Source organism: Hemiscyllium ocellatum, chromosome 1, assembly GCF_020745735.1.
Source record: "Hemiscyllium ocellatum isolate sHemOce1 chromosome 1, sHemOce1.pat.X.cur, whole genome shotgun sequence".
In the NCBI taxonomy this organism is placed as follows: Eukaryota; Metazoa; Chordata; class Chondrichthyes; order Orectolobiformes; family Hemiscylliidae; genus Hemiscyllium; species Hemiscyllium ocellatum.
Genome location: NC_083401.1, coordinates 90,316,520 through 90,342,379, shown reverse-complemented (window position 1 = coordinate 90,342,379; position 25,860 = coordinate 90,316,520). Strand labels below are relative to the sequence as shown.

The 25,860-nt window shown below is 40.6% G+C and overlaps 1 protein-coding gene across 1 annotated transcript in view; it reads left to right on the top strand.

Annotated features, from left to right (window-relative positions):
- The window catches only part of tusc3 (tumor suppressor candidate 3), a 404,131-nt gene that overhangs the window by 100,580 nt on the left and 277,691 nt on the right, over nt 1-25,860 (top strand). The window contains exon 3 of the mRNA XM_060830630.1: nt 24,555-24,672. Coding sequence (XP_060686613.1) covers nt 24,555-24,672 — 118 coding nt within the window. The remainder of the gene's footprint in view (nt 1-24,554; nt 24,673-25,860) is intronic.

The following is a 25,860-nucleotide window of genomic DNA, read 5'->3' as shown; positions in this document are numbered from 1 at the left end:
TCCCGACTCAGGCGACTGACTGTGTGGAGTTTGCACGTTCTCCCCGTGTCTGCGTGGGTTTCCTCCGGGTGCTCTGGTTTCCTCCCACAGTCCAAAGATGTGCGGGTCAGGTGAATTGGCCATGCTAAATTGCCCGTAGTGTTAGGTAAGGGGTAAATGTAGGGGCATGGGTGGGTTGCGCTTCGGCGGGTCAGTGTGGACTTGTTGGGCCGAAGGGCCTGTTTCCACACTGTAAGTAATCTAATCTAATCAATCTAATCTAATCCCTCTCAACCCTTCCTAATCATATGCCCATCCAGTTGCTTTTTAAATATTGTAATTCTATCAGCCTCCACCACTTCCTCTGGTATCTCAGTCCGTACATGCAGGACTGTCTGCATGAAAACATTGCTACTTAGGTCCCTGTTAAATCTTTGCCTTCTCATCTTAAACATATGCTCTTTAGTTTTGGCTCACCTACCCTCGGGAAAAGACCTTGGCTATTCATCCAATCGATGTCCTGCATGATTTTATAAACCTCCATAAGGTAACGCCTCAGCCGCTGAAGCTCCAGAGGAAAAAAAAACCTATTCAGCCTCTCCCCATAACTCAAACTCTCCAAACTTATAGCTTCCCTATAAGTCTTTTCTGAACCTTTTTAAGTTTAATAATATCTTTCCTGTAATTGAACATAGTGTTCTAAAAGTGGTCTCCCAATATCCTGGACGGCCACAGTATGACTTCCCAACTTCTTTACTTAGTGCACTGACTAATTACGACAAGCAAACCTTTTTCACCACCTTATCTACTTTCAATAATCTATGCACCTGCACCCCTAGGTCTAGTTACCTTTACTTCACTGTCATACCGTTATATATGATTCAAGTTTCTCCCTGTCACTGCAGGATGAATTCAATCATATTATGATTACTGCCGCTTGGGATTTCTTCACCTTAAGCTCCTAATCAAGCCTGTCTCATTGCACATTATCAAATCCAGAGCTGCTTGTGAGCTGCACTCACAAGCTACTCTAAACAAAAACTCATAGAAATTGAATAAATTTGTTTTTTGAAAACTGCAATCAACCTCATTTTCCCAGGCAACTTGCATATTAATGTCCCTCATTTTTATTATAATAGTGCCTTCTTACATGTCTTTTCTATCAGCTGATTTACTTGCTGCCCCACATCCTAAATACTGCTAAGACGCTGTACATAACTGTACATAACCTGTGCACAGACTGTGCTTTCAGATCCAAAATCACTTCTTGCTATCAGTTTATTTTGGGAAATGATTGCTGCATCCCTTGCCGTAATATTATCATCGATAGCCACAAGTGAGGTGCCAAAAGACTGGAAGTTGGCTAACATGGTGCCACTGTTAAAGAAAGGTGTTAAGGAAAAGTCAGGGAACTGTAGACCAGTGAGCCTGGCATCAGTGGTTGGCGAGTTGTTGGAAGGAATCCTGAGGGACAGGTTTTACATTATTTAGAAAAGCAACAACTGATTAGGAATGGTCAACATGGCTTTGCATGGGAAATCATGTCTCACTAACTTGATTGAAATTTTTGAAGAAGAGTATTGATGATGACAGTGTGATGGATGTCATCAATATTAACTTTGGTAAGGTGTTTCTCATGGTAGACTGGTTGGCAAGGTTGAATCACATGGAATACAGGGAGAAGTAGCCCTTTGGATACTGAATTCTCTCGAAGGTAGGAGACAGAGAGTGGTGGTGGAGAGTTGCTTTTCAATCTGGAATCCTGTGACCTGTGGTATGTCACATGGATCAGTGCTGATACACTGCTTTTTATAAATGGTTTGGATATGAACATAAGAGGTATGGTTAGTAAGTTTGTAGATGACACCAAAATTGGAGGTGTAGTGGACAGCCAAGCAGGTTACCTCCAAGTACAATGGAATCTTTATCAGATGGGCCGAGGGATGGCAGGTGAAGTTTAATTTAGATAAATGTGAGATGTTGCATTTTGGAAAGGCAAATCCGGCCTTAATAGTAAGGTCCTAGGAAGTGTTGCTGAACTATGAGACCTTGAGGTGCAGATTCATTGTTCCTTGAAAGTGCAATTGCAGCTGGACAGCATAGTGTAAAAAGTGTTCGGTATGATTGTCTTTATTGGTCTGTGGATTGAGTATAGGAGTTGAGAGGTCATGTTGCGATTGTACAGAATATTGATTAGGCCACTTCTGGAATAATGCGTTCAGTTCTGGTCCCGCTACTATAGGAAAGATGTTGTGAAACTTGAAAGGGTTCAGAAAAGATTTACAAGGCTGGTGCCAGGGTTGGAGCGTTTGAGTTACAGTGAGAGGTTGAAAAGACTGGGGCTATTTTCCTTTGAGTGTCAGAAGCTGAGCGGTGTTTGATGAAATCATGAGGGGCATGGATAGGGTGAATAGCCAAGGTCTTTTTCCCAGGGTGGGAGAGTCCAAAACTAAAGGCCATAGTTTTAAGGTGCGAGTGGAAAGATTTAAAAGATACCTAAATGGTAACCTTTTCATGAAGAGGGTGCTGCTTGTATGGAATGAGCTGTCAGAGGAAGGGTGAAGGCTGGTACAATTACAACATTTAAAAGACATCTGGATTGATATAGGAATAGAAAGGGGTTAGATCGATATGGGCCAAATGTTTGTAAATGGGACTGTTGGCATGGACAAGCTGGACCAAAGAGTCTGTATCTGTGCTGTACATGACTCTAAGTGACAGTAGCTTTGGGGGAAACATATGAACACAGATAGAGGATTGATTGGCTAAGTAGTAGGAGACACAGATTTGAGATAAAGGGAGCATTTTCAGGCTGGCATATCATTGGCATCCAATCAGCACTTCAAGATGCCGAGCAATTACTTCCCTAGATTCCCAGGGCATTCCAAGGTACACCTGATCAGGTTCTGGTGATTTATCTATCTTTTGAGTTTTAAGCCATCCAGTATCACCACCTCTATAATATAGTCATTTTTCAAGATGTTGCTATTTATTCCCCCATTTTAGATTAGACTTACAGTGTGGAAACAGGCCCTTCGGCCCAACAAGTCCACACCGACCCGCCGAAGCGCAACCCACCCATACCCCTAACCTAACACTACGGGCAATTTAGCTTGGCCAATTCACCTGACCCGCACATCTTTTGTGACTGTGGGAGGAAACCGGAGCACCCGGAGGAAACCCACGCAGACACGGGGAGAACGTGCAAACTCCACACAGTCAGTCGCCTGAGTCGGGAATTGAACCCGGGTCTACAGGTGCTGTGAGACAGCAGTGCTAACTGCTGTGCCACCGTGCCGCCCTACTAACTGCTGTGCCACCGTGCCGCCCCATGTTCCACGTTTTCCATATCCTTCTCCATTGTAAATATTGATGCCAATACTCATTTAGTATCTCCCCCATCTCCTGCAGTTCCATGCATATGCAGCCTTGCTGATATTTAAGGGGTTCTATTCTCTTTCTATCTACCCTTTTGTCCTTAATGTATTTGTAGAATCCCTTTGAGTTCTCCTTAATTCTGTTTGCTAAAGCCTTCTCTTGTCCCCTTTTTGCCCTCCTACTTTCCCTCTTAAGTATACTTCTACTGATTTATTCTGTTCTACGGATTTACTCAATCTCTGCTGCCTATATCTGACATATGATTTTATAGAGTCATAGAATTATTAAATCTGTGCTGGTCAAAAACAAGCACCAAACTAATCTAATCCCATTTTTCCAGCATTTAGCCCATAGTCTTTTATGACAACTCTGACGTTATTAAGTAGCCTTGTGTGTAGTACTCTATCCAACACCTTTTGGACATCCAAATATATTATTTCCATGACTTCCTCCTTATCTATCCTGCTTGTTACATCATCAGAGAATTTTAATAAATTTATTGGACATGATTTCCCTTCATAAAACCATGCTGAGTCTACTTGATTATTTTATGTATTTCTAAATGCTCTTCCATACATTAAATGTAGTGTTTTTCTAAAGACAGATACCAAGCAAACTTCCATTTTCGATATAATGGTATTATGTTTTCAGTTTTCCAATCCTCTGTAACTTTTCGAGACTATAAAGATTTTTGGAAGGTTACCAGCAGTGTATCTGCCACCTTTGTTGCTATTTTTTTCAATTTTCCAGGAAGTAATCCATCAAGTCCAGGGACCTATTGGTCTTTAGCCTCATTTGTTACCTTTACACTTTTTTCCTCAATTGATAGTCATTGTAACTATTTGCACTTGCCTTTCTAACCTTGATTTTGTATTTTTGCAATCCTCTTCGGAACATAGGAACATGGAAACAGGATTAGGCCATTCATCCCCTCAAGCTTGTTCTGCCGTTTAATGAGACATAACTCCATATACCTGCATTTTTGGCCCATATTCTTTGATACCATTGCTTACAAAATTTTATCGATCTGATATTTAAATTAATAACTGAACCAGCATACACTGCCATTTGTGGAATAGAGGCCTTTAGAAATGCCACTGACATCTCTGTTGAATAGTTTGACCCTAATTTTAGACTATGTCCCTTCGTTCAAGGATCTTCAACCAGTGGAAATATTTGCGGAAATCTTCAACCTTTATTTATCCTGTCTTTTCCTGTTAATATTTTGATCACTTTGATCTGACCACCACTTAATTCTGGAGAAAACAGTTCTACTTTGTATAATCTCTCATAACTTAGTCCTTGAAATCCAGGTAAACCTCAGTACTCCAAATAGGGTCTAACTTGGGTTTTGTATCATTGCAGCATAACCTCAGCACCCTTGTACTCTCCTGCCTTACATATAAAGGCCAGCTTTTCATTACCTTTCTTGAGTATTTTCTATCTTTGTTTGTGGCATTTTAAAGATCTGTATACTGGAGTCCCAAGCCTCTTTGGACATCCAGTTCATGTCATCTCTAAAGTACTTTGATACATCATTTTTCATGCCAAAATGGATAACCACACACTTGCTTATATTAAACTTCATCTGCTACAGTTTTACTCATTCATCTAGTCTATCAATATCCCCTTGTAATTTTATGCTATCGTGTACACTCTACAATGCTGCCTTTGTGTCATCAGCAAATTTGGGTAAATGGCATTCTCTGCCTTTATCCAAGTCATTAATACATAATATGATTAATTGAGACCTAGCAAAGATCCTTAATGTCTGCTATCACAAAGACAGATGCAAAGTATTTATTCAAATCCTCTGCCATTTCTTGGTCCCATTATTATATTGTCTCCATTCTCTAAATGGTCGATGTTCACTTTGACATCTCTCAACTTTTTGAGTATTTAAAAAAGTTCTTACTATTTCCTTTCATATTACTTGCTCATTTTACCTTATAGTTTATTTTCTCTCTCTTGTTTTTACGGCAACACATATTGGCTTTTAAAATGTTTCACAATCCCTTTGCCACTTTGCTACTGCATATTTTTCTTTAAACACCAATACTGTTTTTAACTTCCTTGGTTACCCATTTTATCTACTTTGGAGAGTCCCTCCTCTTTTTTTTTAAACATAAGCTCATTTCAATGAGGGAGAAAAGTTCCATAAGAGAAGGAACCTTTTTGAAATAAACTTTATTACAGTTGTAATAGATCAGGATGCTCGACTGGAAAGGAATATAATTTACTGTTGAACACCAAAGTCAAACCAGTGTTTGTGGTATATAAATGCTAGTCCCAGTCGGGACAGACACTTCTGCAGTCCCAGCCCTGATCTAATTATTTTTAATTATTCAGAAGTGTTATCGCACACAACTGAGCGACTTTTCCACTATCAAATCACCATGACTTTTTTGTTTTTAGTTATTAACAACAAAGAACAAAGAAAATTACAGCACAGGGCGTTTTGGCCCTCCAAGCCTGTTCCTATCCAGAATTTCTATCTCAACCTATCACCTGTATCCTCTGCTCCCTGCCCATTCATGTATCTGTCTAGATAGATCTTAAATGACACTATCATGCCCACTTCTACCACCTCCACTGGCAACTCTTCCCAAGTACCCATCGCCCTCTGCATAAAAGAACCTTCCATGCATATTTCCCTTACACTTTTCCCCTTTCACCTTGATTTTGCGACCCCTAATTATTGAGTCCCCCATTCTGTAGGAAAAGCTGCTTGCTACCCACCCTGTCTATACCTCTCATGATTTTGTAGACGTCAGTCAGGTCCCCCCTCAATCTCTGTCTTTCTAAAGAAAATAATCCCAATCTACTCAACCTCTCTTCACAGCTAGCACCCTCCATACCAGGCAACATCCTGGTCAACCTCCTCTGTACCCTCACCAAAAAATCCACACCCTTCTGGTAATGTAGCGACCAGAGCTGTAAACTGTATTCCAAATGTGGCCGAAATGTTACAATGTAACATGATCTACCAACTCTTGTACTCAATACCCCATTTGATGAAGGAAAGCATGTCGTATGCCTTCTTGACCACTCCATCAACCTGCATTGCTACCATCAATAATCACCCATTCAGCTATACAGAGGTTTAGATTTGGTTTACTCACTGAGCTGGAAGGTTCATTTCCAGAGGTTTTGTCCCCCTACTAGGTGACATTTTCAGTGGGCCTCCAGGCAAAGCATTGCTGATAATTCCTGCTTTCTATTTTTATATTTGGGTTTCTTTGGGTTGATGTCATTTCATGTGGTAATGTCATTTCCTGTGGTGTTGACATTTTCCTCTGCTCTGCGTAGTTCTGCTGTGCTGCGGTGTGTGTTGGAATAATGTTCTGATGTAGCTTCATTTGTGGATTTTGGGATGATTGCTTCTGTAGTTCAATATGTGGTCAGTATGTGTTGTTTTCCTGTAGACACTGGTTTGAAGTTTCCCATTCGCTGTTTGCTCTACTGTGACATCTAGGAATGTCATTTTCTTTTTCGGTTTTCCTCCTCTTCAGTGAATTTTATGCCAGTAAGGGTATTATTGATGGTCTTTAAGATTTCCTTTAATTTGTTTAATTTAATGATGACAAAGGTGCCATCCATGTCACGGACCCAAAGTTTGGGTTGGATGGTTGGCAGAGCTGTTTGTTCTTGTCTTTGCATTACTGTCTCAGATAAGAGCCCATAGGTGTTTCGTTGGTTTTCCTGCAGGTTTTGTTGTTGAAGGTGAAGTGTGTTTTAAGGCATCGGCCCACTAGCTTGATGGTAGTGTCCTTGCTGATGAAGTTAGTGGTGTTTTGTGTATGCATCTTTGGATCTTCTAATAGTGTAGTCAGTGTTTCCTTGGCCAGCTTAATGTTGATTGATGTATACAGGGCTGTTATATCAAAGGAGACCATTATTTCACCCTCTTCTATCTTAGTGTCTTTGATAGTCTTCTGGAATTCTTGGGTGAAGTGGATGGAGTGGTGTGAGTCTTCTACTAAGTGTTTTAGTCTTTAGTGTAGCTCCTTGGCCAACCTCTAAGTTAGTGTTCCAGGTAGTGAGAATATGGGTCTGAGGGGGGCTCCTGGTTTGTGAATTTTGGGTAATCTGTAGAAGCATGGTGTGTTGGATCCATCTGATTTCATTATTTTGGAAGGCGGTCTTATTTATTTCTCCAGATTTCTGACTTTTTTGTGTAGGGCGATGATTGGGTTCTCTAGTTGTGGGGTTGGGTCTATCTTGTTGGTAAGTGTTGGTATCTGTAAGTAGTGCATTTGCTTTTTCAATATATTCTGTTCGATTTAGAATGACTGTCAAGCGTTTATTATCTGCAGGTAGGATAACCATTTTTTTTGTTTTTCCAGTGCTTTCATTTCTTGTGTATTTGAGTGTGTTTCCTTCCTTTTTTTTCTGCTTAATGTTGGTGCGACTACCTGTCTGATAGTTTCCTAGGTTTCTTCCATGAGTTGCTTGTCTTTTAGTGTCATTTCTAATGCTCCTAAGAAATCTTTCTTGTCCGTATTGTGGCAGTTGTAATTTAATCCTCTTATTAAGACAGCTTTTACAGTGTCTGTTAAGGGTCGGTCAGATTAGTTTTTTTTTAATCCATGCTTCTGTGTTGTCTGTGGTGTTACTTTGTGTAAGCTTGTCTATTTTTTTCTGCAGGTCTAGTTTTTTTTTCATATTCTGTGTTTGTCGCTGTCTAATATCTATGGCTTGTTATACTGTGTTTGTCCATTTACGGTCTGTTGCATGAGTGAGTAAAGAGTTTTGGTGCAAAATTTCCCGGTTGTATTTATAGAGTCTGTTATGGGCATCACGAACATCTATCCACAAAATGATATGACCCTCTCTCAATAGTATCCTTGCATACAGGTAAGGAAGGGCACCACTTCGACTGGGACAAGCCAAGCAGAGACATGCATGAGAATTCCTAGAAGCATGGCATTCCAACCAGAACTCTATCAACAACCACATTGACTTAGACCCCATCTACCACCCCTGAGAAAAAGAACAGGAAATTACAACATCACAGGAAATGACATCACCAACCCAAAGAATCCCAAATGTATAAATAGAAAGCAGGAATTATCAGCAATGCTTTGCCAGGAGGCCCACTGAAGATGTTACTGGTAATGTCTGGAAGTGAACCTTTCTGCTCAGCGAGCAAACCTACAACCAGAAGCTCAACCTGAGCTACAAATCTTCTCAAATGTTGATGTAGAGGTTTACACACAAAGCTTTCTATGGGCAAAGGAAACCATCCAAAGTGAAAGGGGATGGTGATGTAGAGAGAGAGGGAAGGGACTAAATCAAAATGGATTTTGAGGGTGAAATAAAACACTGCATAACCCAAGGTGGCCGCCTCCCTCTAAAGGCATCATGAGCATCCCCCCTCCATTGATGTCCGGGCTCAAACATAATGAGTATGCTTTATAAACTTTTAAACGTTAACCTATTTTTCTAATCATTCTGTTCAGAGATGTTGCACACGTCTGGAGCAGGTGGGACTTGAACCTGGGTCTCTGATTCAGGGGTTGGGACACAACCACTGTGCCACAAGAGTGGCCAATGGGTCTGCTTTATAAAGGGCTCAGATGAGAAGTTCCAACTCAGCAGTTGCCTGTTACTGGTGGAACCCATACTCAGTAAGCTTCACGGGGAGATTAATTATGATTCCCATTGGCCTAAACACAATAATCAACCAATAAGATTGGGATAATAATGAAGGGAGCCAGTTGCTTCATCCTCACTCGAGAACTTCATTGTTTAGGACAACATGTCTAGAATCTAAAGTCAGTTTTCTTTCTGTTGTAAAACCCTTTTTATTCCAGGAAAAATCCCAAGCATAAATAATTGAATGATGGTGGTTGACAATTGATAGTTTGTTTTTAAATTGTTTCCAGAGCACTTCCTGCCATAAGGTGCAAATGGAAACGATACTTACCCTGTTTGTTTATAGTGAGAATTTTGTTACAAGTCTGGTTTGAGCAAAAAGAGTGAATTTATTAATTACTATGTGCAAGAAGAAATGCTAACAAAACATACGTACAGAATAATTAGAAATAAGGAGAGTAGTCAAAAAGTTAAAATAAAATAAATGTACAGATCAATCACAGAATTGTATGTGAAGAGAGGGTATTGGTACCTCCATTGCAGTGGAGGTAGCTGGTGGTGCTCACATTAATAGGTAAGCAGTTTACTTTACAGAACTGAGTTTTACAGATTGGTTGAGATTCTGTCATTCTGATGCCTTTCACCTATGATTGATTTCCAGTATTCAGGATGAGAGTTCTTTTTGTTGCATTTCCTTCTTAACTCGTTTGCAATATTCAGATTTAGAGATGGTGTTTACCTGTAACACAGAGGTAACTAAAAGATAATTCTTCAACTGTGATGCTCCCAACATGTTAATGCTCACACCCTGATTGACGCACATGAGAGTATTCAGTCCCACTAGTCCACTTCAGTAGTTTAAACTGACCTTTTAACTTCAGTGCTCAGAGTTCTTAGAAGGTGAAGCAGAAATGTCCGCAAGCAGTGGCTTTCTACCACATGAATAATGACAGTCTGTTCCATCATTGTCTGTTCTTGCTAAACTTCTCCCTGTTTTAAGCTTTCCTGACAACTGACATATGTGCTTTTTGAAGTTTCACAAGCTCTTTTTGAGACAATAACCTGAATTTAAATGTGCAGCTTTTCTGCTCTCCTATTAAAGCAACACAATTGGGAAATAAAACTCAAAACATTTTATAAATACTTTGAGATTCTGATCCATTCCATGACATTTCCCTCACAAGATGAATGACATGATCTCCATACTCATTTCATTACAAAGGAGTGAAATGAAATAAAAACAAACATAAAATAATAGATTGATTCATCTGTACACTCAAGCATGACTCTAGTCTTGGTCAATTATGTTTGTCATTCTAACCAGGTTCCTTTCCATTCTGGATGGGGTGTCAGCAGTCAGTTCTGTAATGTGGAGTATCATCTCTGTTGTTTATTAAGTTATTTTTGGAGAAGCATGCGATTTGTCTCTATATTTCTAAAGGAGAACAGTTCATATCCTAATATAATTTTCATATATAGCTACAGTGAAAGCTTATTTGTTAAAATTCTTTTCAGCTTTCAAAAGCAGTTTAGCATATTTCAGCCCATATACCTCTGCTTTTTTCCTGAGTGAGTCTGTTAGTCGTGTAGCAACTGAACCTAAGTTTGGCTCGAGCTTTCAGTGGAACTGTCAAGGTAACTGCAAAATTAGGTACCACTTCTCATTCACCAGCCTTAGAAATTGGCTGGGACATTTCAGAGTTTGAATTGCATGATTTGATACTGGTATACCTATGCGGAATTCTGAAGGCAGCGATTTCCACCACATGGACAGTGAAGTAACCCTGCCAGTTACATTTGAGTAGATCTATCTCTATAATGAAGGTGGCTTTTTCTGCTCTGTTTATGCAATCTTTCAGACTGGATATTGGGTAGAATCTGCCTTTGGTCCCACATTACCTTTTTGGTAGTGGATGCAGGGCCTTATGGAGCCATCAGACTTGGATACAAGCACAACTGGGCAACTCCAGCTGATACTTCTAGATTCTATTAATGTATGATTCCATCATGTCATTAATCTCCTCCTGAACCTAAGCAAGTTTTTCTGGGCCCAGCTAGTTGGGATATTGACTTATAAGGAAGGCCTCTCCTGCATTGACATCATGCAGAGCTAGGATTCTTGGAGGTGGTCTCAATTTTAAGTTCCCATAACCACTGGTCAAAATTATTTAAGCCATTTAAATTCCAGGTATGTCTGGTCATTTTCTGAGCATGAAACATTTGCCAATAAACCTTTGACACTAATGGATCTGCACTAACATGGCTCATTTTTATGACTCATAGTCAGTTGCACTCTCCCCAGACAAGAGGAAGTAAACTTTATGACCTTTCCATATCTGCCTATTTCTCAGCGGCAATTGTTGGAGTGGTTGTGCTAACCACTGTGAATGTGAGGAAAAGGCAACCAACTGTCTCTAATCTCCTTTCCGGATTAATTGAGTGAATTGAATACTGTCAAAAGTTGTAGTGAAGGAGAAGTACAGCCAGTCAGGCAGCATTAGAGGAGCAGGAGAATCAACGTTTCAAGCTTAAGCTCTTCATCAGGCATATTGAAGAACCTGATGAAGAGCTTATGCTCAAAATGTCAACTTTCCTTCTCCTCGAGTGCTGCCTGACCGGCTGTGCTTTTCTAGCACCATACTTTTGAACTCTGATCTCCAATATCTGCACTCCTCACTTTCTCCTGAACTCGAATACTTATCATTTATTTTAGTTTAAATTTTAACCTAGTGACATCTGTGTTTTGGCCTGTGTATATGAGCAAGTTAATAGTTAACTTCCCTATATTTGTGGAGCCATGATTTTGATTAAGCCCGCATGAGAGAGAGTCTTTGGGATGATGATAGGGATTTATTGAGCGATCTCAATATCTGGTAATGACCATGAAACTTTTGAGGATGGTTGGGGTGAGAAAAGCCTATCTGATTCACGGATATCCTTCAGGGAAGGAAATCTGCCATTCTTATCTGGTCTGGCCAATATGTGACTCCAAACTCTCAGTAATGAGGTTGACTCTTAAACTGTTCTGTGTGCAATTAGGATGCGCAGTCAATGCTGGCCCAGCTCGTGTTCCTCACATCTTGTAATCAAATTTTTGAAAAAAAAAGCATCCACAGCATTATTTGAAGGAACCTCTACAAGTGAAAAGAGAAAATATTGTGAAGTATTAACTTGCTTTCGGTTAGAAGAATTTTGTTTTTGTTTTTGTTTTTGTTGAAGGACATAAAACAAAGTTTAGAAAGCTTTTGTTCTAAATTTACAGAAGTCCTGTTTGAATTTAGATTAAAAATAAGGTTTCTTGTGATAAAAGGAGCCAATTTGGCACTAAAGAAATAGGTTATCTCAGTGTAAGGGTTTTAATTTGAAAGTTCCAGAGCAGAAATGTTTAATTAGCTGCCTGAAGTGGTTGTTCAAAGCTGAGAAAGTCTAAGCTCAGTTATGTCAAAATTCAAGGACGAGACTATGATATTTTCAAGACTGGGTATCGAAAGAAATAGTTAAGTCAAACCTAAGGATGTGATAGATAAAGGAATTCTGGTGGTTAAATACTGTGATATGAAGTTAGGATAGCTAGGATTATATTTTACCATGTTCTTTGAAATCTCAAATTGTGCTTTATGTAAACAGGAGAAAGTGAGGACTACAGATACTGAAGATTAGAGTCAAAAAGGGGAGGGAGCTGTCCAAAATGGTCCAGGTGAACTTGAGGTAAGGGTGGTGGAAGGTGTTTGTGAAGTTTACCATTTAGCATGTTTGTCTTCATTGCTTGGAGTTTTCAGTACAGGAGTTGGGGCATTATGTGCAGGTTGTACACGATGTGGGTGAAGTCTGTGCTGGAGTGCCGTGTACAGTTTTGGTTGCCCTGTTATAGGAAGGATATTATTAAGCTGGAGAAGTTTCAGAAGAGATTTACCAGGATGTTGCCGGGAATGGAGGACTTGACTTATGGGGAAAGGCTTGTTAGGCTGTGATGTCTGTCAATAGAACGTAGGAGGTTGAGGGGTGACCTTATAGAGGTTTATAGAATAATGAGGGGAATTGATAAGATAAATGTAGGTGTATTTTCCCAAGAATAGAAGATTTCAAGACTAAAAGGCACAATTTTACAATGAGAGAAGAAAGATTTATTGAAGATGACAGGCAATTCTTTTATACAGAAAGCAGTTCATATGTTTAATAAACTTCCAGAGGAAGTGGTGGATGCATGGACAGTTACAATGTTTAAAAGACATCTGCATAAGTGCATGAGTAAAAAATATTGGGGGACTATGGGCCAAGCATAGGCAAATGGGACTAGTTTATTTTGGGGTTATGGTCAGTATGGACTGGTTGGACCGAAGGGTCTGTTTCCGTGCTGTATGAAGCGAGTAGGAGATTTTCTTCAGTGAAGGAATGGAATTGTGTTTATTATAAAAGCAATCAACATAATCAAGGACCCCTGCAACCCTGATTATTCTCTCTTCCACCTCTTCCATTGGACAGAAAATACAAAAATTTGAAAACACATACCATAAATTAAAGAACAGCATCTTTCCTGCAGTTTTCAGACTTACAAATGGATTATTAGCGTTAATCTTTCTCAGCACCTTTCTGTAGCTGTAACACTATATACTGCATTCTGTTCTAGGTAAGGTATGATTTGTTGAGCACATAAAACAATACTTTTCACTGATCTCAGTACGTGACAAAAATAATCGAATCAAGCATTTCTTGTGTTCATATATTTCTGTGCCTCTATTGATGCAGGATACTAAAATGTGAAGATGGATAGGGAAACAGGGATGTTGGGGGTAGTGGAGGTGGGGATGAGTTCAGAGTCAGCTTCCCCCCGTCAGGCAAAACCTGCAATGTGACACAGCCTATGCTGAGAGTTTATTTTGCTGGTTCTCCTGTGAGGAAGGGGAGGCAGGTATCTCCTTTGGGTCAATCAAAGCTGATGAGGTCCAGTGTTGACAGAGTAATGAGAGGCAATGGCCTACTGGTATTATCACTATACTCTTAACCCTGAGACCCAGGTAAGGTTCCTGAAACCCAGCTTTGAAACCCATCATGGCAGATGAATATCTGGAATTAAGTCTGGTAATGACCATGAAACTTTTGTGGATGGTTGGATGGGTGGGGAAATGGTGGTGGAAGGAAGAGGAGGGAAAACCTATCTGATTCACAGATGTCCTTCAGGAAAAGAAATCTGCCATTCTTATCTGGTCTGGCTGATATGTGACTCCAAATTTTCAATAATTTGGTTGACTCTTAACCTGGTCTGTACGCAATTAGGATGGGCAATAAATGCTGGCCCAGCCCGTGTTTCCCATATCTTTTAAACAAAAAAAGAGTCCACAGCATTATTTAAAGGAGTCTCTACAATTAGTGATCAGCAGGACATGCATTTTGATGCCAGTCAGTAGGATCATAACATTTTTCACTTCCACTTTCCTACCCTTTCCCTGTAACAGTTGATTTCTGACTGATCAAGGTTCCTGTCCTAGTTGCTCCCATGGTGGGGGAGATGAATCATCTCAGCATTTACTCTGTCAAGCCCCTTTGGAATGCTGCATATTCCAATGAGATCACCTCTTATACTTTTAACTTTCAAGATGGCAGCACTGCACAGTGGGTAGTGTTCAGGCTGAGTCCATCTGTTCAGGCCAGCCACATTCTTTCTCTCTCCCTCTCTCTCTCTCCATTTCATCTTTTTCTTTTGCTTTTTCTTTTCTTCATCTTCCCTTCATCTTCCTGACATCGCAGAGAAGCCAGAGCGGTGTTGGTGATGACTCCTGACTTCGTAGGCACATTACAATGGCAGTGGGGCTTAGGCTGCAGCGATGACAGAGTGGGGACTTGTGACTGCAATTGGCCCAGAACATGAACTGTTTTGGCATTGGGTGCAAGTCATTGGCTGTGGCGGTGTCGATGGCCAGAGCAGGGCCTTCTGGCTAATGTAGGCCCAGAGTGGGGACCTTGCAGAAGTCCTGGAGCTGTATTTGGGATACTGGCTGATGAAGCTGAACTCTATTTAAGTGTTCTTTTTGTTCTTTTGCTACCTCAAAATGGAGCCGGATTGTGGAGACAAACTTTTCTCTGTTCATCTCTCACAATATATGTGATAATAAATCATTCATTTAATTCCACTACTTTATCACATTTTTTGACTATTTGAGGTCTCCTGTGTGCCTGCTCACATCCTTATAAATATTAGCACCTATATTTCAGTAAATATTTCACTGGTTGAAACACACTTTAGAATGCCCTGAGGTTGAGGAAAGCATAAAATCAGTATACAGCAAACTTAGTATTAACAAGCACCTATGGATTCATCAAATGTTCCCATCAAGGGATCCATATAAATCAATGTAAAAAAAAATGCAGGGGTGTACACAACACTGTTATACTTTAATTACAGTATAAATCACTTAAATAATAATGTAACTTTGCCTTAAATAAGACTTGTTGGTAGAGAGCCTCCTCACAATTGCCCTCAATAGAGTAGTTGAATATCATGGAGATCATGATGGTTCAGTAAACCTCTGGTATTTCAGGCATATAAGTTTTGCTGGTTTATATTGAGAGTGCTGATTCAGAACTGCTGGTTGAAACTAAGTTTGCTGAAATTACTTTTGTCTTTCTTTCATTATGTTCTTTTAGAAAATGTCATTCATCTTCAAGTTTGACACACCATATGAGCAAGAACAGAAGTAGAAGCATGCCAGATCTCCTGAGTAGATCAGGCAGATGGATGGTTCGAACTGTATGACTACTATATTCCTTTGTCCATAGATGCAGCCTGACCTACTAAATATTCCTAATATGTTGATGCTTTGCTTGCAGTACTATATTTTTGATACCTTCAGGAATGTTAACTATTTACAACCAATTAAGCAAATTTGAAAGTATGTTGTAGCGTTACATCTTTTAAAACTTGCCCTCATAACATTAGCCAAAAAAATAGCATTGGATTCCTATTCATTAGTTAGCAGGTGGCGTACCCGGGTAAGTCCCCTGATTATTGTGAAATGCCTTGGCTAGTTCTCACTGCACAAAGAGATTGAATCAATGCCAATGACCTGCAAATGAATCACTTGGCAGGCCAAAAATACCACAGACGCTGTTCAGCAATGAAATTACCAGCTTCATCAGGCAATATGAGATGAAACATCAGGCTCAATGAGCCTGAGAAAAATCAAACCTGTTCTGCACATTATCATTAGAGTTAAAAATCACACAACACCAGGTTATAGTCCAACAGATTTAATTGGAAGCACACTAGCTTTCGGAGCGCTGCTCCTTCATCAGATGATAGTGGAGGACACAATTCTGAGGCACAGAATTTAGAGCAAAAATTTACAGTGTGATGTAACTGAAACTTTGCCACCGCACCTCTCGTAAACTCCTCAATCATCTCGTGCACCAACTTAAGGTGGAATCCACACTCTCCGCCTGCACTCAGGATACAGCAGTACAATTACGTGACATTGCCAAGCAGACAAGGTGACAAAACTACACCACATACATGCAAACCAAGAACAAAAAACTGGAGAAACTTGGCATTCTCACCAGTAATAGCAAATCCCACGCTGGCACCACAGTAGACGACGTTATCGCTGCGGGGAAGTCTATGATTAACTAATTGGACCACACCCTTCGACCGGAACAGATTGAAGTCCTGAGCAGGGGTCTCAACTTCTGCCCCATCACCAAAATGGACACGTTGGTTCTTGTAGCAGACATGGAGGAGTTCATCAGATGAATGAGACTCCGGGTATTCTTTCAATGTGCCGGCAGTGATCTGAACAGGCCCACTGATGAACTGGAACAGTCATCACATGGATCTGTAGAGGAGCGACCAAAGGTGTCAACTTGGACCCCATCGGAGGGCTGCTGGCCTGGGCTTGACATGTATGCTCAAACTATCAGGAAATACATAAATGCCAGATTCACCAGCTGTACCCACAAGGTCGAGCAAAACATCACCCGTTCACAACGCAACGCCATCCAGGCTCTCAAAACCAATCACAACATTGTCATCAAACCAGTAGATAAAGGAGGAGCCATTGTCATTCAGAATAGAACAGATTAGTGCAAGGAAATGTAATGACAATTGAACAACCAGGAACACTACAAGCAGCTACCAGCTGATCCGACCAAAGAAGACACCCGTGAATTAAACACATGGATCAGGACTTTGGATCCAGCCCTTCAGTGTTCCCTACACACCCTCATGCCATGTACTTCTTGTGTAGACGACTTCTACTGCCTTCCAAAAGTACACAAAGCCAACACACCAGGACATCCTATCGTATTGGACAATGGGACACTGTGTGAGAATCTCTCTGGCTATGGTGAAGGCATCTTGAAACCTATTGTACAGGGGATCCCCAGCTTCTGTCGCGACACTACGGATTTCTAACAAAAACTCCATGGACCAGTCAAACCGGAAACATTCCTCTTCACAATGGATGTTTCAGCACTCTACATCAGCATCCCCCACAAGGATGGCATCACTGAAACAGCCTCAGTACTCAACAACAACAACAGCCAATCTCCAAACACCATCCTACAACTCATTTGCTTTATCCTCGGTCACAACGTCTTCACCTTTGACAACCAGTTCTTCATCCGGACACATGGAACAGCCATGGGGACCAAATTTGCACCAAAATATGCCAACATCTTCATGCACAAGTTCGAACAAGACTTCTTCTCTATGCAGGATCTCCAACCACCACTGTACACCAGGTACATTGACGACATTTTCTTCCTCTGGACCCATGGCGAGGAGTCACTGATAAAACTACACAGTGATATCAAGTTTCATCCCACCATCAAACTCACCATGGACCACTTTCGACTAATTGTCTCATTCTTGGACACATGCATCTCCATCAAGGATGGACACCTCAGCACCACATTCTACCGCAAACCCACAGACAACCTCACATTGTTGCACTTCTCCAGCTTCCACCCAAAAATATTAGAACAGCCATCCCCTATGGACAAGCCCTACGTGTACACCAGATCTGCTCAGATGAGGAGGAATGTGATGGGCACCTGGAAGTACTCAGGGATGCCCTCACAAGAACAGGGTACGATGCCCAACTCATCGACCGCCAGTTCCGATGTACCACAGCAAGGAACCGTAATAACCACCTCAGGAGGTAGACACGTGCTGCAACCGACAGAGTACACTTCGTTGTTCAGTACTTCCCAGAAGCTGAAAAACTACGCCATGTTCTTCGTGACCTGCAACACGTTATCAATGAGGATGAGCACCTCGCCAAGACCTTGCCCACACCTCCACTACTTGTCTTTAAACAACCGCCAAATCTCAAACCGATCATTGTTCATAGCAAGCTGTCCGGCTCTCAGGACAACTCCATACAACCCTGTCATGGTGGATGCTGCAAGACGTGTCAGAGTGTGGACATAGATATCACTATTACACGAGGGGACACCTCCCACTTTGTATGTGGCTGGTACTCATGTGACTCAGCCAACATTATCTATCTTATACATTGCAGGCAAGGATGACCTGAGGCATGGTACATTGGGGAAACCGAGCAAAGGCTACGTCAACGAATGAATGGGCACCACACAACAATCAACAGAAAGGAGTGTTCCCTCCCAGTTGGGGAACACTTCAGTGGTCCAGGACATTCGACCTCGGACCTTCGGGTGACCATCCTCCAAGGCGGACTTCGGAACAGGCAGCAGCGAAAAGTGACCGAGCAGAGGCTGATAGCTAAGTTCGGGAGGGCCTCAACCGGGACCTTGGATTCATGTCACACTACTGATACTCCTATGCACACCCGCACACACAGGTACTCCTATACACATATACACACGGACACACATATACACAGACACTCACACGCACACTCCCACACTTTCTCAGGCATCCTCTCAGAGACTTAGACCACTCTACACTCATGCACACACATATACACACTCTCTCAGAGACATTCACAAACCCCCACACCAGGCACGTGCGCACACACTCGCACTCACACATGCACCCTTCACAGACTTAAGACACTCTACACTCACTACAAGCATATATACACTCTCTCTCACACTCTTAACCCCCAACCCAGACAGACAGACATACACACACAGACAAAGACCCACATGCACACATATATTTTGTGGGGTGAATTTGTACTTGCAGGTTACATTGTACTTTGCTTAAAATCTGCATGAATTCATGTAAAACTATGTTATCTCACTTTTTAGATTAGAATTAATCTAAGCATCATGGCATAGAGAGGGAACATGGGGCTAACACCTTCAACATATTGTCTAGCTATCACCTATTGTTACAGCTTACATGAAAATGCAACTTTTAAAAAAAAGGTTTTGTGATTTACACATGAAAGAAGTGAAACTATCATGGTATTCAAACAGATGGAAGACTCAACAGACAATCAAGGTATTTTTCAATATATAATTTCAGTTACATCACACTGTAAATTTTTGCTATAAATTCTGTGCCTTAGAATTGTGTCCTCCACTATCATCTCATGAAGGAGCGGCGTTCCGAAAGCTAATGTGCTTCCAATTAAGCCTGGTGTTTTGTGATTTTTAACTTTGTACATCCCAGTCCAACACTGACATCTCCAAATCATGATTATCATTAGAACTAGTTAATGTTCTGCTGTGTGTAAGAGTGTGTATTGTAGAACTTTGCTGGTTTGAATTAGTAACTTTAAGCATACAATTTTCCTGACATGCTAGATTGGTTAAAGATTGTTTGTACCTCATTCTTGAAACTTTCTGCCTTCAGGAAATTGAGGTACAGACCTACAAGCTATGGGTGCATCCAAAAGCTGTCTGCCATTACATTTAGTGTATGCTTGTTCAATTGCCATTGAACTTTAACCAAAAGCCCCACCACCAATTTCATTTACCCCACCCCCTCAGATTGCCCTCTCAGGATCTCAAAATTATTGCAGACCAGAAGAAGGCAGAAATAGCTCCACAGAGACCAATATCCCATCACCAAGTCACCCTTAGTTTACACATGGAATGTATTTGATACAGATCCAGCTTCTTCAGAGCCATCTGTCAGAATGAACAGAATGTCTGACAGACCTGTTTATATCTGTCTGCTAGGGCTCCCTAATTGGACCAGATTAACATCCCTAATAAGGGAACTCATTCCGGGGTCCACATGACCGACCTTGTTATATTCACCACAGAGCCGAAAATGTGTTGCTGGAAAAGCGCAGCAGGTCAGGCAGCATTCAAGGAACAGGAGATTCGACGTTTCGGGCATAAGCCCTTCTTCAGGAATGAGGTATTCACCACAGAGGCAATTCTGTCTATTGTGTCTGAACCGGCTCTTCAAATTAGTATAATTACCTCCTGCTAATCTCCTATTTCCTCACACCCTTGCACATTAGTTCTTCCAAACTGATTGTCCAGTGTTCTCGTGAATGCTTCAGTTGAACCTGAATGCTAGACCTCCAAGCAATGTGCTCCACACCCTCATGACTTACTGTGTGAAAAGGTTTTTTTCTCATCTTGCATTTGTTTCATTTGCAAATTATTTATAACCCTCTGGTTCTTGCTCTTTTTATAAACTGGAACAGTTTCTTCAATCTACTCTATCTGCTGTCCTCCTGATTTGAAAATCTCTATCATATCTTCTCTTGGCCTTCTTTTCTTCAAGGGAGAACAGTCACAACTACTCCAAACTATCTTCGTAACTGAATATTTATCTTCCCTGGAGCCTCTCTTGTAAATCACTCTGTGTCCATTTCAATGTAATTTCCATCTTTCTTATAATGTTGTGCCCAGAACTGTATACAATGTTCCTGCTATGGTCTAACAAAAGTCTAAGCATATTGGACATGGCTGCTTGCTCTTATACTCTTATATATGCCCTTGTTAATAACGCCTAAGACAAAATGCATTATCTCACACTTTTCTGCATTGACCCCATCTACTGTCTCTCAGCCTCCTACAACCTGTCTGTGTCTGTTTAGAGTTCAACAGTGTTTTCTCCAGTTTACAGTTTTTACAAGTTTCTAATTATGAGTAAACTTTGAAAGTGCACCCTGCACATCAAGATTGAGATCATACAGGGAAAAAACAAGGATCCCATTGTCAACTCCTGAAGAGTTCCACAACAAAGTAATCTCCAGATCCAAGATATACTTATTGGTCACTTTTCTTTTTATTCTGTTTCCAATCACTCAGCCAATTTTGTATTCTTTTTTTCTGCTGATCATTATCTTATTCAATAATGTATAACTTTCTTCACAATCCCATTGTGTGCTATTGTATAAAATATCTTTTAGAAGTCCATGGTACCCTACCCTCATTGAACCATTTGTTACCACTTGAAAAACATTCTGGCAATTTAGTTAAATTTCCCTTTTAGAAATCCATGATGATTCTTCTTAATCAACCTATTTTTTTCTTTGTAACTACTAATTCTATCCTGAATCATTCTTTCTAGAAGCTTCCTTACCAACAATGTTAAACTGAGTTGTAATTACCTTGTTGAAGAAAAGTTATAAGGATTACAATATTTGCAATAGAAGTGAATACAAGTGCAGTTAATTGCCATGCATGGACAGGAGAGATAGTGATGTGTCTTCAATGAATTAGAATAGAAGGCAAGAAGGGTTAATAGTTTGAGGATGAGGAAGGTGAGAGCCCTTGTGTGGATATGGTGCATGCAGTATTGATAGTTACAGTCCACCTGCCCTGATGAGGTGTTTGAGCAGTGGCAGACTTAGAGAGAGAATGCTGAACCTTTGTGTGTGACTAGCAGAAAGAAAGGTCTCCACGTTGAGACTTGTGGATTGTAGAAGATCAGTGACCTTCTTGCTGCCTGGTTCTTTTTACTTAGTACACAGCACTGACCCACTCTGCGATTTGTGTCCAGGCTAGGTTGGCCTGTTGGCCTGGTCACTTTTTGCAGTCAGCAAGGAATTAAACTGCCCTTGTTTCCACCACTCAGCCCATCAAGCCACTTCAGATTACTGCCCTAGAAATGAGGAACTAGTGTGTCTTTTCGCTGAGGCATACACAGGGTTGGAGTAGAGCAGATTGAAAGGTTATTCCTGGTTTGCACAGTCTGAGGTAGTATGAGTTGAAGTTGAAATATGGTTGCAAATGTGTTGCTGGTCAAAGCACAGCAGGCCAGGCAGCATCTCAGGAATAGAGAATTCGACGTTTCGAGCATAAGCCCTTCATCAGGGCTTATGCTCGAAACGTCGAATTCTCTATTCCTGAGATGCTGCCTGGCCTGCTGTGCTTTGACTAGCAACACATTTGCAGCTGTGATCTCCAGCATCTGCAGACCTCATTTTTTACTCGTTGAAATATGGTGCCAGATTGTGGAAACTGCATACTCTTGTCAGTAGTGAGCACTTGTGCTTTGTGGTTCTTTGAGAGTCATGCCCAAAGATCAGTTGCATAATTAGTGTGGTGAAAGTTGGAAAATTGTGCGAGAGAAATTGTCCCAGGCCATTGCAGATTAGATGCCATGAAACTCACTCTCCATTCCTCTTTAACTAAAAACCTGACATTTCAGCCAATAGCTTTTATTGTGGTGAGTAGTAAATGTCATATAGACACTGTACATGACAAAGGCATTCCCAGAATTGTACACAACCATGGAAAGTCTTCCTCACTAATACATGGAGAATTCTGGCAAAATTTGGAGAAGTATCCCACAACTCCACCTGTCCTCTAATTTCTCTAGAGGCTGTTCAGACATCTATTGTCCACGCACAGTAGTCTCAAAGTGTGGCGTTGGAAGAAGCACAGCAGGTCGGACAGCATCTGAGGAGCAGGAGAGTCAATGTTTTGGACATAAGCCCTTCATCAGGAATGTCATGCACAGCAGTGACTGGAGAAACTGGAACTGAATACATTCACAGGGCTTTGGTATGCCAGTCAGTATCCACGAACGTTTGGAGCAGCAGAGAGCTGCACACGAATGTTGTCATGAGCTAGTCAAGCAACAGAGTGACATAGTTATCTTCATAGAATCCTCCATCAACACTTTTAATTATGTAATATTCCAAAGATGGTACAGCTGCATACAGTATGTAGTGGCCATGGCAGTCCTTAACCTTGACTTTGGATCCCAGGAAGTGTTATGACATTAGATCAAATGTAAGCAATTAACCCTCCTATTGTTTACCATTTTATGCCCTCCTTAATGTGATGAATCAGTATTTCTCCGTATGGAGTGTGCAGGGCAGAAAGGTCACAAGATCTATTCTGGATGTGGAACTTCAAACTCCATCAACAGGAGTATTTGGGTTGGTCATTCCTAATTGTGCTGACCAAGTCTTGATGGACGTAGTTGTCAAAACTGGATTGTTCTTGCAGTCTCCGTCTGCTATAATAGAGACAGAGCAAATATTATGAAAAGTTACTTGACCTTGCATTCACAAATCTACCTGTCATAAAAGCATCTGCACTTGACTGTTCTAGTAGCAGTGACCATGCACAGTCATTGTGGAAAGAAAGTCCTATCTTTACACTGCAGATATCCTCCATCATGCTGCGTGCCTCATCACACAAAACTAGATAGTTTCATAACTGAACTGGCGATTCAAGGCTGAGTACCCAGAGATGCTGTAGGCCATAAACAGCAGTACAACATTATTTCATCACAATCTCTCACCTCATGGCCCACCAAATTGCTCACTGTACCTTTGTGATCACACTGGGAGATCAGCCATGTTCATTGAGGAGAATAAAAGAACATGCCAGGAGCAGTGAGGAGTACCTAAAAATGAGGTGACAACCTCGTAAAATTATAACAAAGGGCTACGTGTGAAGCATTGGAAACAACAGACTACAGGCAAAGCTTAGCCAATGGATCAGACCAAACCACTGCAGCTGAGAATGCTGGTGAACAATTAAACGATTAAAGAGGAGAATGATTTGAGTATTCCCATGCTCAGTGATTACAGACATCAGCATCTGACTGCAAAAATTTACAACTGCCTTCAACTAGAATTCTCAACCCATCACTGGCATAAACATTGTGGTTCACTCCATTTGATGTGAGAAAATGCCGGAGTACATTGGATCTAGCAAAGCCAATGGTCCTGACAACTTTACAGTTGAACTGCTAAAATGTGTCAAACTAACCACATCCAATCCAAGCTGCTTCACAACTACAATATTGGCACCTACCTAAAATAGATTGCAGCAACCTCTCCTTTGACTGCAATACAACATAACATGACTTTCAAGTCACACATCATCCTGACTATCACCCATTTCTTCACTGCTGCTACATTGAAAGCCTGGATCTCCCTTCCTTTATAGCACTGAAGATGTAACTACCCTATTTGGACTGTATTTATTTAAAAAAAGGCAAGTCACTACCACCACCTTGTGTGTGATTAAGAATGGGCAGTAAGTGTTATCTTACTGGCAAAGTTCATATCTCATGAATAAATCAAACTTACAATAGTAGTGATTTTTAAAATAAAAAATAATTTTCTCTCCCATTTAGTAATGTTAATTAGAGTTATTATTTCAATGTTAGGAAGTGTAAGTATTAGTACATTAAATTCATTTCCCAGTCACGTAAGTTGACTTTTATTTATTATACTTATTTTCCACAGACAGGCGAATGAGGAGTACCAAGTGCTGGCAAACTCATGGCGATATTCATCTGCATTTTCTAATAAGTTATTCTTCACTGTGGTGGACTATGATGAAGGAGCAGATGTATTTCAGCAGGTATGGATTTTGTTGTGCTTTGTCATTATCAACCAGTGATTCATAATGGCTTCTGTTCAAGAGATTATCCAAATCCAGAAGTGCTAAGAATATGGATATAATCAAAAACAGATTAGTTTGATTATTGAGAAGATTATACATCCAATTGAAAACAAAGTGGAGAAATTCAGCTCCCAGCTGTCTATTTTAAGCCTGAGGGATGGGTAGTCCATACTTGAATATCAGAAACTGGGCTTGTGGAAATTAAGGCTGACATGTAATACATGAGATGCCTGTCACCTCGAAGTGAAAGGTTGCTTTAATACAGAAACCTACATCCTGCAAAAGTTGTTGGAACTTTGTAAAACCATTCAGATGCAAATGGAGAAAGTTTACACTGAGCAAGCTTTTACTGAGTCCATCTTGCAGGTTCTGAGCAGCATGAATGTCAGGTTTTCTTTCAAATCAGCTGCCTTCTGCGATTTATCTCCTGTATCTCAGAGTCAGTGGTGAATGAGGACAGTCATCTCTTAGCTTGAAGAAATCTGGTCATAAAGTTCTGGCGGTCCTTCCCTTTCAACTTTAAATTTCACATAGCAAAATATAGCATTATTACTGACTAAATATAAGCTAAAGTAAAAGTAAACAGTCTTGTTTTTGAAGAAACAAGAATAGTTTATATTTTTCAGAATGTGTGGAATTACTTGATGACTGTAGAGAAAGTTGACAATGCACAAATATAAAACTAGGTTTTTAGGTAAAGTTTAGGATGTTTTAACAGTAAGCATGAAGATGTGTGCCATTAAAATAAATATCAGTTGTAGTTCAGTTAGCAGCTTCCTTGCTCCTGCGTCAGAAATTTGTGTGTTCAAATCCAACTTCAGTCTTGATGGTGAGTATTAAGCTGATATTTTAGCACAGTAATATGGGAGTGCTGCAGTTTTCATATTAATATATTGGTAGCCTAACCTGCCCTTTCAATTGAACATAAAAGATCTCATATCACTATTTTAAAAATGAGGAGAGATATTCTGAGTGATCCAATATTATCCCTCAACCAACATCACAATATCATTGTTTATAGGAACTTGCTGCACAGACATTTGCTCCCAACTTCTCTGCCTTACAGTTACTACATTTTAAAGTTACTTAATTAGCACTCTGAAGTGATCTGTCTTCTCATAAATATTGATGTGTTATATGAATGCA